Below are 16,685 nucleotides of genomic sequence, written 5' to 3'. Positions count from 1 at the left end.
ACCCGTTTTTCCACTAAATTTCTGATTTCTCTTAATGATTAGTTTGTTCCTACTGTTTTTTGTTTTTATTTATTCCATCATACCTATCTCATCTACCCCATCCATCCATCCATCCATCATAAACCATGAATATTATTTATTCTTTTTAACTAATGATAATTGCATTGAAAATGAAGGTTTCAATAAATAGATCTTTTCAATTCAAACCGTTTCATATTCCCAAATTAAAATAATCTTCTACTGAATCTCTTTTAAGCCATCAAGCTTATTTCTGTTAATAGTGTGCTGGCCTTGGTAATCACTATGGTATTTCTAATACTCTAAGAAGACTTCAATGATGATGTTATCCACACTCTAGTGAAACAAGTATATCCCGATGTAGGTAAAGTATGGCATTACTAGGGATGTGCAGCATTTTGAATCAAGAACCAAGAGAGGTTTTTCAGTGTACATGTGGTCTCACTCTTGCTCCTTAGAACTTGCTGCTTTCTTCAGTCACATGGCTACTAAGCAAGCCTAGAAAATGATGCAGTTTCCAGTTCTTTTCTGGCTGTGGATCCAAAGTGCTGCATATTCTTCATAACAGTTGGGGAGTAAACATGTTGATCCTCATCCTAGACTTATAAATCCCCTTATGTTACGCCAACACAACCCCAGTGTACCTTGTGAGTGGGAAATAAAAATACTTGGTTATACTGTCTATTACAACCAAGAGATACTTGGTTATACTGCCATGATATGCTGTGGCAAAATTTCTTTCGATTACAGTATTTACATTAGCAATTTGATCACTTTTATATACCCTGTTTTCCCCCAAAATAAGACATCTCCTGATAATAAGCCCAATCAGGCTTTTGAGTGCATGGCAATAAGGCCAAGCGCTTATTTCAGGGTTCAAAAAAGTATAAGACAGGGTCTTATTTTCAGGGAAACACGGTATATAATGTATTGATTGTTTTCACAAAGGTAGCTATTAGCTAGGATTGATAAAAGTAATGGACAAATTCATTACAAGTAGTCCTCAACCTACAACTAGTGGAGTCTGCTCTTATGGTTATAAGTCATGACAGTCGTAAAAATTTTTTACAACCTTTTTGCAGTTTTCATAAAGCAAACACCATGGTTGTTAAATTGTTTGCTAGGAGTCATTTTTGCCAAAAACTGGAAGTAAATGCCAGTTTTGTCAAAACCGTTGTAAAAGACTGTCATGGAACTGCAGGATGCTGCAAATGGTTGTAAAGGCAGGCCAGATATAGAACACCTGAAGTGCAGTCACATGACTGCAGGAGGGATAGCCCTGAAAACTTTGGAGCCGGATTGTAAGTACCCTGGGGAGTTTCATCATAACTTTGAATGGTCAATAAGCGACCAGTCGTAACTCTCTTGATAATTATATAGTAACTCACGAATCAGCCATTGTCACTTTCTGTTCATGCTTTGAGCTTCCTGACTAGAGGCAGATAACACTTGACAATACAGGTTCTAGGCCCAATTCTGAATTGCTGTTGTAATATTCTTCTATTATGTCTAAACCTTGGATTTGGGAGAGCCCGAACATAGGGTTCACAATCTTTACTACATATTTAAGTACTTAAAATTTTTATTTCTTTTTTCTGCAGTGTTCAGTAAAAAACTGCCGCACAGCCTTTCATGTCACTTGTGCATTTGATCGTGGTTTGGAGATGAAGACTATTCTGGCTGACAACGATGAAGTCAAATTCAAATCCTATTGTCCGAAGCACAGTTCTACTAAGAAGTCGGATGAGGAAAACCTCAATGAATTAACTGGCCAGGAAAATGAGAATGGGGCACATGATCATGCTCTTGGTCACTTAGAACCATATGATAGCATAGCTCAAAATCAGGAGGAAGCTCATCGAGTCAGTATTCGAAAGCAGAAACTCCAGCAACTGGAGGATGGGTTTTATGCCTTTGTTAATGCTTCAGAAGTGGCTAAGGCTCTGCAACTTCCAGAGGACTCTGTAGAATTCCTGTATCAGTATTGGAAATTGAAGAGAAAATCAAACTTCAACAAACCTTTGATCACCCCAAAGAAAGATGAAGAGGACAATCTAGCCAAACGGGAACAGGACGTTCTGTTCAGGCGACTACAGCTTTTCACTCACCTCCGGCAAGATTTGGAGAGGGTAAGCTACTATGTTCTTTTCTTTCTTTTTTTTAAAATCAATTTTTATTGCAATTTTTTTGTCCCATTCTCCCCTCCCTCCCCTCCCCCCACCAAACATACATATTCTCCATTGTGGTTGGAGACAGCAGGTAGGCATGGGTTGTACTCATCTGTACAGTTTGAAGCACTGAGTCTGTCAGAGTTGTTAAGTCCTGCCCTTGTTGCTAGGGGCTTTCAGCTTTTGATTCAGTCCTTCAGACTGGATGGTCGTGTTGGAGCTACTCTCTCCCTCCCTCCTGACTGTTTCTTCACCTTATGGACAATTGAACAATTCCTTACATCTTTGTATCTCTGTTGATCTATGTTTGTGAGTACCTACTGCCTTGTCTGGATCATTCTTGTGTATCCTTTCATATACACAATCCATTTTACACCATATCTCTGTTTTCAATTTCATTCTCTTTCCATACTTCTTTATCTTAACTTATTTACTTCTTAATACATAAACACTATCACTAATCGCCCTTAATTCCTAATCTCTTACAATAATATCAATTATCTTATTTGTCTATTGCTAGATATATTTCTCAAATTCCCCATCCCACTTTTTAACATTTCAACTTTGTCTCTTGATTTAAATTGTCCTCAACATTAAACCAAATTGCCATTTCACATTCCATCTGCTGTTCTGTTTTACTATGAGCAATATACATCATCATATTCAAATCTTACATAAAAATCCTTTAACTAGTTGACTATCCACAATTAATAATATTAATACAATTCCCTTAAATCTACTAATATACCTTATTTTCCTTCCTCTTTTCCACTAACCTTCCCCTCTTTAATAATTTTCTCTTGATCTCTCAAAAATTCCACTTCTTGTTGATTTTCTCCTTTTATCCCATTCTCTTAACTTCTCCTTTTTCTTTTTTTTAATTTTTATATGTATTGTATCTTTTCTTCTGAATACTTTTTCTCACTTTTGAATATAATATTCGAGTAGTTCTCCCCAACATTTTGCCTAATCTCTTCCCACTATTTGCCCCTTTACCCTTTGATTGATACTTTTTTGGGGGACATTCCTCCGTCTACTCTTTTTGTGCCACTGTAAATCCCAGTGAAATCATCTAACTGCTTTTTAATTTCAGTTCCTTTTCCTTCAATATTATTTTCTTGCTCCTCATTTATGCTCTTTTACCACTTTCTGTCCTGTTTCCTGCTCTGTGTATTCCAGCAAAATTTCTGACTTTTTATTACCCTTTAGAGATTCACACATATTTTTTAACATCTCAAATAATTCCTCGTACATCCAAGGTTCCATACTGTCCATTTAACATATTGTTAAGACTTTTAAATTATTATATTTAAATTAAATTTAAATTATGTCACATTTAATTAGAATTTAAAATCCATATAGTCTCTTTATTTTCAAATTCTAATGTCCAAGTATTTGTCCAATCCATTCCAAGTTGAAAGTTTATTATCTTCCACAGCCGTAAAAAATCAAAGTTAAGCAAAATTAAATAATAAATAATACATAGATTCCTTAAAAATAAACCAATTAAAACATGTTAAATAATCAATAATTATATATAGCTATCAAGCTATTTCTCTTTGAGTGAAGCAGCAAGATGCAGAGTCCAGATAAGGAGTAAAAAACAATAAATGAAAGAAATTAAATGCATGTGGTAAGAAAAAAGTGACCTAAATCTGGATCAGTATCTTTTCTCCATACTTTAGATATGTTAGTCACCTTGAGTCATTATAAAAACGATAAAGGTAGAATGTAAATAAATAAATGAAAATACATTTCCAGTCTTACAAACCATCCTTGCTTAAATCATATTTAAATATTGCTTCATATACTGTTGGTTATTTAACTTCTAAATATTTTTTTCCTCAGCAACTCCACCCAACACAACCCCCTCAGTCTTCTTACTCTTATCAACAAATTCAGTTCATCCGTCTTTCATTTTTGACCCTATATCTTACTTTAAGAACATATTTTGTCAGTAGCCCATTTTCACTACACTACTTAATTCTCCTAACATCCATAACTTCCACTTTTGTATAAGAAAGCAGAAAAGAAGCACATTTATCCATGGCAGTCTTCAATTAAGTTTCCCCCATGTCTTAGTTCTTTACCCCCCTATTTACTGCTCTTAGAATTCAAGTTGCAGTTGTGTATCTACCCAGGTTGTTGGTTACCTGGTTTTGTTATACCCATGCAACATACAATATTCTCTGCCAGTGGTAAGGATAGTACAATTTAGATGCATTATGGCTGGTGTGTCACAAGTCCAATCAGATTCTACTTTTAGTAAGTTGCTCTTGCTATTCTGTGCAAGCTAGGATTTCTAATCTAGAGATACCTAAAAACCCAGCATAATATTTGTCTGCATTCCATTAACTAGGAAGTATGAGCAGTGTACTGATACACATTCAGGATGCCCCAAATATAAAATACCAGATTGAAGAGATTCATTAATTCTTTTGCAAAATACTGAATGTATATCACTCTTAATTCTAAAGCAAAATTGGACATACTTTTCCAGTCTGAGGGACTCACATGTTTTGAGATGTGTACTTGGAAGATTGCATTCCATAATCCAGTGCCTCAATTTTTTTTTCAAACATGACTCTTACCCTCCATTGAGGCCTCCTATGATTAGTAGAAGCTACTGGAATGAATGTGACTCTGAAACTTTGATAATCATAATAACAATAGCATTTAGATTTATATACTGTTTCATAGTGCTTTATAGTCCTCTCTAAGCGGTTTACAGAGTCAGCATATTGCCCCCAACAAACTGGGTCCTCATTTTACCCATCTCGGAAAGATGGAAAGCTGAGTCAGCCTTGAGCCTGGTGAAATTCGATCTGCCAAGCTGCTTGCAGCCGATGATCAGCAGAAGTAGCCTGCAGTCCTGCACTCTAACCACTGTGCCACTGCAGCTCTTAATCAACTTTGATATCACCAGCCTTGCTGGATAACTTCCTTTCATTGCTTAGAAGATGAAATTAGTATGAAAGCTGATTGCTGATCATAGAGGTGTACATTATTCAAGCAAGGTGCTTTGGATGTGATGCAGTAATCCTTATTAGCTCCTGTAGGTCTCCTTAACTTCTGAACAAAAAAGGATTATTTTCTGGAGCCAACTGATTACAGTATTGAGACTAGAAAAATTAGATTTCTGGTAGTTAGAACAAGGATATCTAGGCCAGGTCCAAAACAATTTCTAGCTTTGAATCTGAATACTGCACACTTGCTTTCAGGAAGAGCTTTTTTTGATATTAGGTCTTCAAACTGAAATGTAGAAAGTAAAATAGATCTGTTTTTTTCTGTGTTTATGCTTTCTCTTAGCTATTGAGTAACTTGAAACATCTGTGCAATTAGGATAGACTCAGGCTCCAGACTGAAAGGGCTGAATTCATAAGGTATCATTTTTAGAAGAAGGGTTTTTTCCCCTTTTTCTCACTGTAAAGAGGTTTCCAGATGGGCCACTTTTTTTCAAATAACTTCAAAATAATCTTAAACTTCCTTTATGCATTCCTCATATTAGCAATGTTTTCAATGTTTCTAGGTACGGAACCTCACTTACATGGTGACCCGAAGGGAAAAAATTAAAAGATCTGTTTGCAAAGTCCAGGAACAGATATTTAATCTTTATACAAATCTTGTAGAACATGAAAGAGCTTCAGGTAAGTTTTGTTGTTTTCTGTTATTTTTCAGAGAACGACTTTGGAAAAACACTACCAAATGAACTGGAATTAAAATTAATACTGTAACGCTCATGTTTTGTCCCCCTTCTTGATATAAAACAAATACATGGGAAATAATGACATTAATTTTTTTTGTGCTAGACCATAATAAAATTTTGATTTGATTGTCTTTAAGTACATAAATTTAAATTCAGTTAAATCAAAATTATCCCTACCCTGTTTTCCACCATTTTCCTCAGCTGTAAAAAGATTGCATGTATTATCTTTGCGGTGCTTTAAGGAATTTATTGATTTATATTTTTATATACTTGGAAAATAATTCTCTAAGCCATTGCAAATACTTACAAAAATATTGTTATGGCTGCTTGTAGCCTCATTTTCCTATTTTTGCTTCCTTTTGAAAGTCATAATATCCTCAAGTTGCCATTTCTCACATCCATGCAACAGTATTACTCCACGTAGCAAATTCTAATTAGTATAATTCCAATATATGAAGGAGGATTTGGGAACCTTATTTCTGTCGAAGATTATGTATTCTGGGACAGACTACATTCTGGCAGTGAATATATCCAGACCCAGAAATTTGCACAGAACTTGATAGCCTGCAAGTATAGTTGTATACATACAGTATGCATTTGAAGATTAATAGAAGACTCCATACAAATCTACATTTCATTTTTTCAGGATTTTTGATTGCAAAAAGTTTGCTAATCATGAGTAAAATAAGTAGATGCTTTTTTTAAAGTCAACAGATGTTGGTCAGAAACCTAGAGGATAGGGTTATACTTCATCCTTTTATATTCTATTACTTTAGCACAGGATAAGGTTCTAAATTTTGTTCAGTTATTTCATGCTTGCATTTTAATAAAACTTGCAATAATTCAGTTTAACATTTTCCATTATAGGATAAGTAACAACTTAATAAAGCTATGAAAAATACATTTGTGCTTTGTAGACCAAGCTAAGGCAATGTTGATTTTTAATTGATGCACTTCAAAAACTTAAATTAGTTTTGTGATTTTTAGAAATTTTAGGTTAATCACAATTTATTATTGCAAGATATCTTAAAAGAAGTACCTATATATCAGTCAAATATATAATTTATATCATTCGGTCATTTTTGAAAAAACAAGAACTGAAACAATTTCTGTAAAAATAAGCTGGTTGAGGAAAAAGAGCAGCCACCTTGCCTTGAAGGTGACCGATAAGAGCTCCCCCATTCAATAAAAAGAAAGAAAAAGAAAAGCTTTACAACTATTGCTTTCTCTGAGAATGATATAAATAGCGTCTACAATTTTCCCTGCTTTAATTTTGGCAAATTAACACTTGTACTTTATTAGGGCACATTAACATTTCAAAAGTTAAATAAATTAGTAAAATGAAAATCGCTATTTGACTGAAGGGGGTTCCTTTAGGGATAAATATGTTTTAAAAGTTATGTAATATTTGCTATTTCTGCTTGGAGAATACACTTTTCCTACTAAACCATGTGTTTGATAGTTCCTTACTTTCATATAGATATACTTAAGATCATATTCTGTGTACTTTTAATATGAGTGAAGTTTAAGGAAATTTGACTGAATTACCCCATTGGATCGAGCTTAAAGATATTAATGTCAACTTTAGTAGCACTTGGTATTGTAAGTGCTCTAATGCCAAATCTAATAACTAGTGGGATGAATTACCCCAATGGCAGGTAACCTCTTACATTACATATTTAATGCAGACATCCTCCACCATTACTAACCATACTGAGCTGAGGTGGCACAGTGGTTAGAGTGCAGTACTGCAGGCTACTTCAGCTGACTGCTAGCTGCAGTTCAGCAGATCGAATCTCACCAACTCAAGGTTGACTCAGCCTTCCATCCTTCCGAGATGGGTAAAACGAGGACCCAGATTGTTGGGGGCAATATGCTGACTCTGTAAACCGCTTAGAGAGGGCTGTAAAAGCACTATGAAGCGGTATATAAATCTAAGTGCTATTGCTATACCAATTAATTGAAAATGGAGGTTTCTCTTGATATTAGAAGGCAAATATTAAAGATATTGGTTTTTTCCCCCCAGAGTAGTAAAATTTCTACCATTGATGAAAATTTTGACGCATAAAGTTATTGGTGCCCTTTGATATGAAATTCTGTCATTTTAGTAATAACTGAATTTCAGCAGATTTTAAATGCACTGCAATTAACAGTAATCTTAAAAAGAAATAGAAAGATATTTCCAAATACCTACGATAAATTTTAACCTAAACTTTCTGTTTTACAACTGACAATTTAAAATCATGTTTACCTACGTATACATCATATTATTTATCTCAGGCAGAGAGCATGAAAAGATGTAAGAAGTAATAACCCAAAGCAATTAAAAGTATGACATAAAAAAGGAAACATAGCTAAAATTAGTTTATAAAAAGTAAAGGTTTGCCTTGTCCAGTTGTGTCCTACTCCAGGGGCATTGCTTATTTCCGTTTCCTAGTTGAGTGAACTAGCATTGTCTGAAGACGCTTTCATGATCATGTGACTGGCATGACTATACGCCAACACCTACAGAACACTTATTTCCTACTGAAGTGGTATCTATTTATCTACTTGTATTTGCATGTTTTCGAACTGATATACACATAGATAACATTCAAATACACACTGTAGCTTTCCATATCTTTCTATCTGTGCTAACCATCCTTTCTTTCCCCCTGTCCTTACATTGTTTATATATTGCCTTTAGAAATGCATTCTAAGTATTTGTTAGTACATTGTATATACTTCCTAGTCAGTAGGATAAGGGCAATAATATGCTTGATTATCTGGAGGTAGCAATAGCACTTAGACTTATATACTGCTTCAAAGTGCTTTATAGCCCTCTCTAAGTGGTTTACAGAATATGTTTGAAATAAAACTGGGTTTTGGTAACACTTGAGGCAGTCCCAAAGGTGCTTTTTCAAGAGGCAACTGACTTTCTGATTTTTCTTTGAAGACGTTTTGCTTCTCATCCAAGGAGCTTCTTCAGCTCTGTTTGGATGGTGGGGAATGGAAGGATTTGCAGAGAGCTGGTCATTTGCATTTTTTTGTGAGTCGATAAGGCCGCCTGGAAGTTTATCTGTGATGTCAGGATCACCTGATTAGTGCAAATGGGTGTGGAGCCCTCTCGGAACTGTTGAAAGGATGGGAGATAGATGATGTCGTATCCCTCTTTCAAACCAGTGGTCCTCTGTCCATGTGGGGACCAAGCGGGGCCAAAGAGGCCATCTGTGTCAAAATTGAACAGTCCTCTCTCAACAGAGGGGGAGGGATACAACATCATCTATCTCCAGTCTACAACACAATCCTTTCAACAGTTCCAAGAAGGCTGCATACCCATTTGCACTACTTAGGTGATCCCGATGACACAGATAAACTTCCAGGTGGCCTTACCGATTCACTAAAGAATGCAAATAACCAGCTATCTTCAAGGAATAAAAATCCTTCCATTCCCCACCATCCAGTCAGAGCTGAAGAAGCTTCTTGAATGAGAAGTGAAACATCTTCAAAGAAAAACCAGAAAGCCCAGTTGCCTCTTGAAAAAGCACCTTTGGGATAACCATGACCTGGATGACTGAGAATCTCCATAGATATTTAACACTTGAGGCGTACAGGTCAAAATGTGCCAAAATTGACCAATACTGTCATTACTGTAGCAGGGAATGTGCTATACATTCCCTACTACAGCACAGGCAGGACTAAAACTGGTTATCAAGTTTAGATTTGTTTCTGTTTTTCTAAAAAACAAAAAAGCCAAAAATGACTAAAAAGAAAATAATGAAGATGGTGTTTAGTGCATCAAAGTAGTTTTATCATTAAAACACCTTAATTTATTTCTACTGACTTGACTGATTAGGTACCTAAGTTAAAATTTAATATGAAATCAATACCCCATGTTAGCACTGGCTATACTACCTACATGAGTAAAGAAAGAGTTGTAGCTATAGTAAATTAACTGAATGAATGTAAGCCCTTTTGAAATCAGTGGGAAAAATGAAACGGATTAAATTCATTTTCAAATCCCATTTATTCCAGTAAGAATTTAGTGCAACAAATTGAAGTTTTTACTAAAGGTAATACTGGATGGGTAATTTTAGAACATCTTTAACACATTTATTGGTGTCTCTCCAGGTATGCCTTCCTCTTTCTCCTCGATGGAAAATTTGGTGCTCTTCAACAGTTCGCCATTGGATCCAGATGCACCTAAGATAGAAGATTTGAAATGGCATTCGGCTTTCTTCCGAAAACAAATGGGCATGTCATTGAGTCATTCACTGAAAAAAACAGAGAAGAGAGAGCAAATGAGGAGAAATTCTGGGCACAGTAACAAACCATTGCTGAAGCAGCCCAGCCAAAAGGAGGAGTTTGCTTCTTCTGGTAGCTTTTTCAGTTTTGAAAAAACCTTTGCAGAAGCACAACTTGGAGCAGCACAACAGAAGAATGGGATTGTAACAGAAGACCACAGGAAAAGAGACAATCATTCTCATTGTGACACGATAAAGATAGGACTGAAGGAGAAACCTCCCAAACATAACTACAAGCCCTTGAAGTCAAATGAATCATTTCAGAGGCAGTTAGAAAATAAAAGGGCCGTGAACCACCCAAGTGGCAGATCAGCGCCTGGAATCCGGAGGGATATGGTGCCTAAATGCAATGGATCCTTTTTCAGAATAAATTATAACCCAACTCCAGTTAAAGTGCCTACAACACCCAGAAGCCCTGTGAAAAATTGGGGAGGATTCCGAATTCCAAAGAAAGGAGAAAGGCAACAGCAGGGAGAGGGGCAGGAGGAAGCATGCCGCCAAAACTCTAATTTCTCTTACTCGGCCCTCGGACAAGTTTCCCCTAAAGATAGGGCAAAAAACAACTTAAAAGTGGACAGCGAGAATGATGGATATGCTCCGGATGCAGAGATGAGTGATTCAGAAACTGAGATGGCTGAGAAGAAATGCAGGCTTGGATCAAATAGCACTCTCCCTAGAAGGACAGATATTATTAGAAGAAGTATTCTTGCCTCTTGACTGAAGAGCGATACAGAACACAGCACTGGAATCAGTGAAGCCTCAGCCTGGATATAAAAAAGTAGCTACTCTGTTCTATTTATTGGTGGGACAAAGAGAGTCTTAAATTATGACTACAAGATCTACCAAGAATAAAAACATCTTCCCTGGGCTGTAGAAAGTTGTTTACGTGCACTTGAGTACGAGTATTTCTTCCACCATTCTCTTGACTGTGAGATGTGAACATTCTTGCAATTGTCTCAAAGAAATCTGAGAAAATAATACTGTTTTCCAATTGATTAATATGCTGAATGCTCATTTTAAAAGGATAAGTTAATTGGATTGTGTGGGTAGACCCTAGTTTAGGCAGATAGCACTGAAGAAATTTTTCTTTCCCCAACCCTGAAAAGCACAAGCTGTTGATATGTAAGAGAGTAATGAATTGAATTTTGGTGCACTGCTTATCCTAATCTACATGGTCGCTCTCCTCAGGCTGTGCATAGAGTAAATCCTAGTCTCATTTTTTTGCTGTATTAGGATTCAGGGGAATTTTGGCAGCTGAAACCTTTGTTAACTCCAAATGTTTTTAGACACAAAATGTTACCAAGCAGGTAAGAAGAATGTGCATGACTGGTTAGATGGCCTAATGGGGTAAATCCAAGCTGCCCAGAATAAAAACTGTAACTGCAGCATATATACAGTGCTATTCTGAAGGGACCCAGACAAAGAATTAAGGAAAATTATCTACTTCTCTCAAATTAAGGGAAGAGGGATATCTATGTCTTAAAGTACTTGATCTTGTTTTGAAAGAAAGGTAGGTTTGTAAGCGTGCTATATTCTGCTAGCACCTGCCATGTGAAATACAAAGACAATTCAAGTGAGTGAGACTTAAATGTGTCTCTGGCAAAACAGGGTTGGCTGTCTTGTTTCTCCTACACACCCCCACCCCTCATATACACTGCTAATTGTAAATCTGTAATGGGTGAGAATTTTTACAATAGAAAAATTCTTAGCATCACATCAAACTTGGGAGAAGCAATAGCAGACAAACGAAGTTTGCCATGAAGATATGACTGTATTTCCACAGGCCAGTAGTCATCAGCCTTTCTTTATATGCACTAATAATATGTGTTGGGATATGCAAGTTTCTAACACATAAGGGTTACTTTAAATACAAAAAGAAGGATGTAATAAATATATATGTATATTTTTTGAATAAAATGGTAAGGCAATAAGATGCGAATAGTGCTTTACATTCAAGCCAATTTAACAACAAGACTTCATGATATGGATTAGATTTGGCAAAAGAGTGTTTTGATTACATCATTAAAAAACTGCAATAAGTAGAGAGAAAAAGCCATCAGCAATAATAAGTGAACAGATTATTAGCCTATTTTGTGCACTCAGCAGAGTGCATTTGTGAGACACAAAGGTAGTTTTAGACAATTACAACTTTTGGGACGCAACTTGGATATAAACAATACCAGAGATAATGAGGTTACAAGAAATGTAAGGAGCAGTAGGTATTTTGTTTTGGCAACACTCCTCTCAGTCCATCATCGTTAGTTTTTACTTACTATATTTAAAGCAAATGTTGGAACCTGGCAATTTGACTCAAGTCTTCCAGAGGTTTCAACTGAAAACTAGAGTGCTACTGTTTCATCTTGCTATGCAAGTCACTGATCATCAATAATACATTGTATTTGAGGAGGTTTGCAAAATAGTTTTCTTACAGTCCTAATTTTTGGATAAAGAAATATTGTATGTGATCCCATGAATTCTAAATTACCAATCCACTGATTCTATAACTTGGGAACATGCATCAGATCGTATTCCCGTTTACTTCCAAAGCAGCAGTAGTAATCCCAAGAAAACAAAACTATGATTTGAAAATAAGCTACAAATTCAGTTTTCCCTTCATTTATCTTTCACCTCCACTTTCAGTATCTAGCTTGGTGCTAATCATAGTTTAATATATGAGTAATCGGCTTCCATTAAAATAAAAAATACAGCCTTTGAAAGGCCATTTTTTAACTTGGCCTATCAAATTCAAATATCCCTGGATGCTGTGGTTAGAACTGAATGGGAAACTGAAATGGGACTTATGCATGAACGATAAGGAGGTTGTGAAATTGATACATTTCATGAGATCATTATTTTCTGATCTTAGGCTCAATGTGTATATAATAGCTGTAGTTCCAGTGATGGCTATTGGTACACTGGAGTTCCAATGCTTTAACATAACTTTATATAGGCAGGTTTTTTTTTTTTTTTTTTGCAGCTTGCTTCATTGTCAAGAAAATTATTCAGATTTAAAAGAAAGAACATTATTCCTCATCCCCCTTCCTACAGAGAGCGCTGTATTGTTAAGAGTAGTCCATGCATAGCCTTTGAGTCAGGATGGATAGAATTAACAAGCAGGTTAAGACTACGATCTAAACATTTTTAGCTACCATTTTAGAAAGCTACTGGAAAGAAGATACGGCTTTATTGCTTTTGATTGAACTACCCATATATTACAGGTATATAGCAAGGTTTGCTACTTTAAAAGCAGGCATGTTCTTGTTAAATATAAGAGGGATGTGATTAATTCATTATTCAGTACAATAAGTGTTTCAGGTGAGGTTTAAGTGAAATATTGGTTAACCTGCCCAACGGAGTTTTTCATCAAGCCATAGAAGTAAATTTGATGTTAAATAAACATCATCAATGTTATGATCAATTTTGAAAGAGGTATCAGATTACATTTGCACTATTAGGAATGTTAGCATTTGTGCAGAAAGAATGCCTTATCTGTTTTCCCCACCGTATTTAGGTTAATAAGCTTTCTGATGTTTTGATTAATGCTGAACCAAAAATTAATAACAAAAGAAGAAAAAATAGTGCGTTTCCCCTATCCGCATCTTCCAACTACAGAAGTAGGTAAAATCAGTATGACCAGTTGTTTCATACTATATATAACACTCAATACATGAAAATTTATAAATAAAACCATATTCTTTACTACCACTACATTCTTTTCATTGATAAGAAAACAATGGAGATTTCTTGTTAGTTCCACATTTTACTTATGCAGATTGCCCAAGAAATATGATTATACTTGGTGTACTACATTGAAATATAGGGTAATAAACATTTTAGTAATGTTGACTGGAATGCTGTCTGTTTGATCCTGGACACCCACACACATACGTGCCAGTCTAAACTAATGAGAGATCTCTCATATGTACAAAATCTTGATTATTTTACATAAATTGGGTAAAAAAGATCTTACTACATTTGTAAAACCTTGTACAGAGGATTTTTTCACTATGTGCCTAGCTTTGGTGTCCATTTTGCTCCAATTTGAAAACAGGTGCATGATGATAAAACAAATAGAAATAAAGTATATGTAGAGATGACTATTTTATATTACATGGCCCAATCCTGTATTTATTTTCCTCCCTTTTTGAAGTATTTATAAAGACCTAGTTGAAGATGGCTGTATTTTTTGTTAAAATATTTAGTAGAATTGTGCCTTTGTCTGTATGTGAATAAATGCTGTACATTTTGCAATACACTTAAGTGTTCTGGTCTGATATCTGTATTTATACTCATTTGACAATGTTAAATCGGTAAATCTCAGGAAATATTCAGGTTAACTCAAATTAATCAGTGATGGATTCAACATCTTTAATTGTATGTTTCCTAATATAAGTCTTAATGGAATGATGGCATATATAACACTTGTGTATTTGTGGCTTTAAACCACTACAGAGGATTTCCCTTTTTCTACTCTTACATTCTCCTTTATCTATTAGCATATCTAACTGCTTTGAATAGCATGCCATTTCTTCCATCTGTTTCATTTCTCACTTCCCTTCTGTAATATTGAATGATTCATTGGTGACTGATGTTGTTCATAATATGCTTGATTTCTGAAATCCCTAGAGGTCTTTAACCAAATTCCTAAGTAATGTGTAGATTTTATTAAGTTAGAGAGTTTAATAGTTTTCTGTGGATAATCTGTAATGCTGTACATGTATTCCCTTAGAATCAAAGGATATATCCCCCCAATGCTACTTAAAAGCTTGGAGTGAAACAAGGATGTCCCAAACTACATTGTTGAAGTGTGATTACTTTGCTGGTTTCTTTTTTGAATTACAAGGTTTTAATTTTTTTTAAACCTCCAGGATTAGCAAATCAGAAAGGTTCTGGTTCTATCCATGTTGCTAATTACAAGGCGAGATTGGAGATGAGCTGACAGAAACCACATTTATAAAAACTCACTTGATTAGGTTGATGGGCGGTGTCTAAATTTGATAAATGAATGAATAAATTCAATCTTGCTGGATTAGGCCAAGGCCCATTTCATTTCAGCCTTTTGTTTCTCCTAGGAGCCAAAGATGTATCCCTTGGGATCTCAGTAAGCTGGATAGGGACATTCTCATTGTTGATTCCCCTAGTAATTGGCATTTCAAAATAAGCTTGAATATCCACATAAAGTCATCCAGTTTAGCTCTGACTACCTTGGAAGAAGTTTGGCAAGTGTGAAGATAGTTACGGTGGGAAGTGCTGTGCTTTGTGGGAAGGAATAAAACTGCTCCTGTCTGCCATCTCTGTGCTATGCATGATTTTGTACAGTCATGTTCTACTTGTGTTCCTCCCCCTCCCCCATAAGCTAAGAATGTTCTAATCATTCTAGACTTTTCTTGTAGGGTATTTCATCCCCCAATCGTTTTAGTTCCCACCTTCTGCCCTTTTTTCAACGTTGTTATATCTTTCTTCAATGTGCCCAGAATTCTAAATAGCATTCCAGATTAAGACATACCATAGATTTGGATTTACAACACTGTTGTTTTTATTTTGAATTCCTTCCTTAACAATCTCAAGCATGGTATCTGCTTTTCTCACAGCTGCTGAACATTTAGTTGATATTTTCTTGGGTATCCTCTAGGACTTCAAGATATTTCTCTTTCTTCTTGTCCAACTTGCTTGTTCATTCTGCCACAAAAATTAGAGGGGGTGGAGGTAAGATCAGCCAGGCAGGATAAATATGCAGCTAAAGTTTTAAATATTTGGGCAGACGGAGCTAATCCTTGTTCCTGGTTGTCTGCAAAGCTAATTTAGATAACAAAAATTCAGAAAAAGGGATTTATTAAAAATGGTAACTTCATAACAGGCCGAGTCAAATTAATATTTCCTGTGAACATGTCCTGTCCTGCAGTAAATAATTGATTGAAAACATTGTCTTGCATGAGGAAGAAAAATAAACAGCCAGATACATTCCACTGAATTAAAATACCTATACTTCTAGAACAAATCATTTATAAGATCTGGGCTGTAAACGCTCAGAAAACCATTACACTAGTAATTTCAATTTTTTGCAGCTTAAGAGGCGTGATCTGAACTGCGATTCTTTCCCATGACCAAACAACATTTTCCCGAAACAAAGTTATGTTTTGAAATTAGAAATAAAATGCATTTTCTATTTCATTCACAAACCTATTTTACCTTTTATTAAATTGATCCTTCTCATTTAACCAGTTTAAAGAAATCATTCTGGAGCCTTTCTCAATTACTTTTGGGTTTTTTTTATTAACTTGATTTGTTTAGTATTATCCACAAATTTATCCAATTCATTAGCAAGTTATAAACAGGTTAAAAATTGTCAGTCCTAAAGCATGTTGAAGAACTCCATTTCTCTGCATTATGAAAACTGATTTTTTTTTAATCAGATGGCAAACCATAAAATGAAAAAAAACACATTAACTTATTACTGCTATATTCTAAAGTACACAGAATTGATAGGGTCAACTTCCATTCATGTCTATT

At 35.3% G+C, this 16,685-nt stretch overlaps 2 protein-coding genes across 14 annotated transcripts in view; one reads left to right on the top strand and one right to left on the bottom strand.

The window, feature by feature from the left end:
• The window catches only part of JADE1 (jade family PHD finger 1), a 75,453-nt gene extending 61,023 nt beyond the window's left edge, over nucleotides 1-14,430 (top strand). For all 8 annotated transcript variants that reach the window (XM_034401457.3, XM_034401452.3, XM_087874582.1 and 5 more), the window contains 3 exons: nucleotides 1,620-2,147; nucleotides 5,716-5,833; nucleotides 10,003-14,430. In XM_034401457.3, coding sequence (XP_034257348.1) covers nucleotides 1,620-2,147; nucleotides 5,716-5,833; nucleotides 10,003-10,892 — 1,536 coding nt within the window. In that variant the 3' untranslated portion in view covers nucleotides 10,893-14,430. The remainder of the gene's footprint in view (nucleotides 1-1,619; nucleotides 2,148-5,715; nucleotides 5,834-10,002) is intronic.
• SCLT1 (sodium channel and clathrin linker 1) overlaps nucleotides 10,124-16,685 on the bottom strand; it is a 39,833-nt gene continuing 33,271 nt past the window's right edge. For 3 of the 6 annotated variants that reach the window (XM_034401460.3, XM_034401458.3, XM_087874587.1), the window contains one exon: nucleotides 15,688-15,854. Coding sequence is in view for 4 of the 6 variants with exons in the window: in XM_034401458.3 (XP_034257349.2) it covers nucleotides 15,812-15,854 (43 nt within the window). In the remaining 2 variants the exon portion in view is untranslated. Of the gene's footprint in view, nucleotides 10,146-15,687; nucleotides 15,972-16,685 lie in introns of those variants that run through there. The other 3 variants (XM_087874584.1, XM_087874583.1, XM_087874586.1) reach the window with 2 other exon arrangements.

This window comes from Pantherophis guttatus, chromosome 8, assembly GCF_059756535.1.
Source record: "Pantherophis guttatus breed Tessera chromosome 8, ASM5975653v1, whole genome shotgun sequence".
In the NCBI taxonomy this organism is placed as follows: Eukaryota; Metazoa; Chordata; class Lepidosauria; order Squamata; family Colubridae; genus Pantherophis; species Pantherophis guttatus.
Note: the sequence above shows the minus strand (reverse complement) of the source record. Positions and strands in the feature narration are given on the sequence as shown.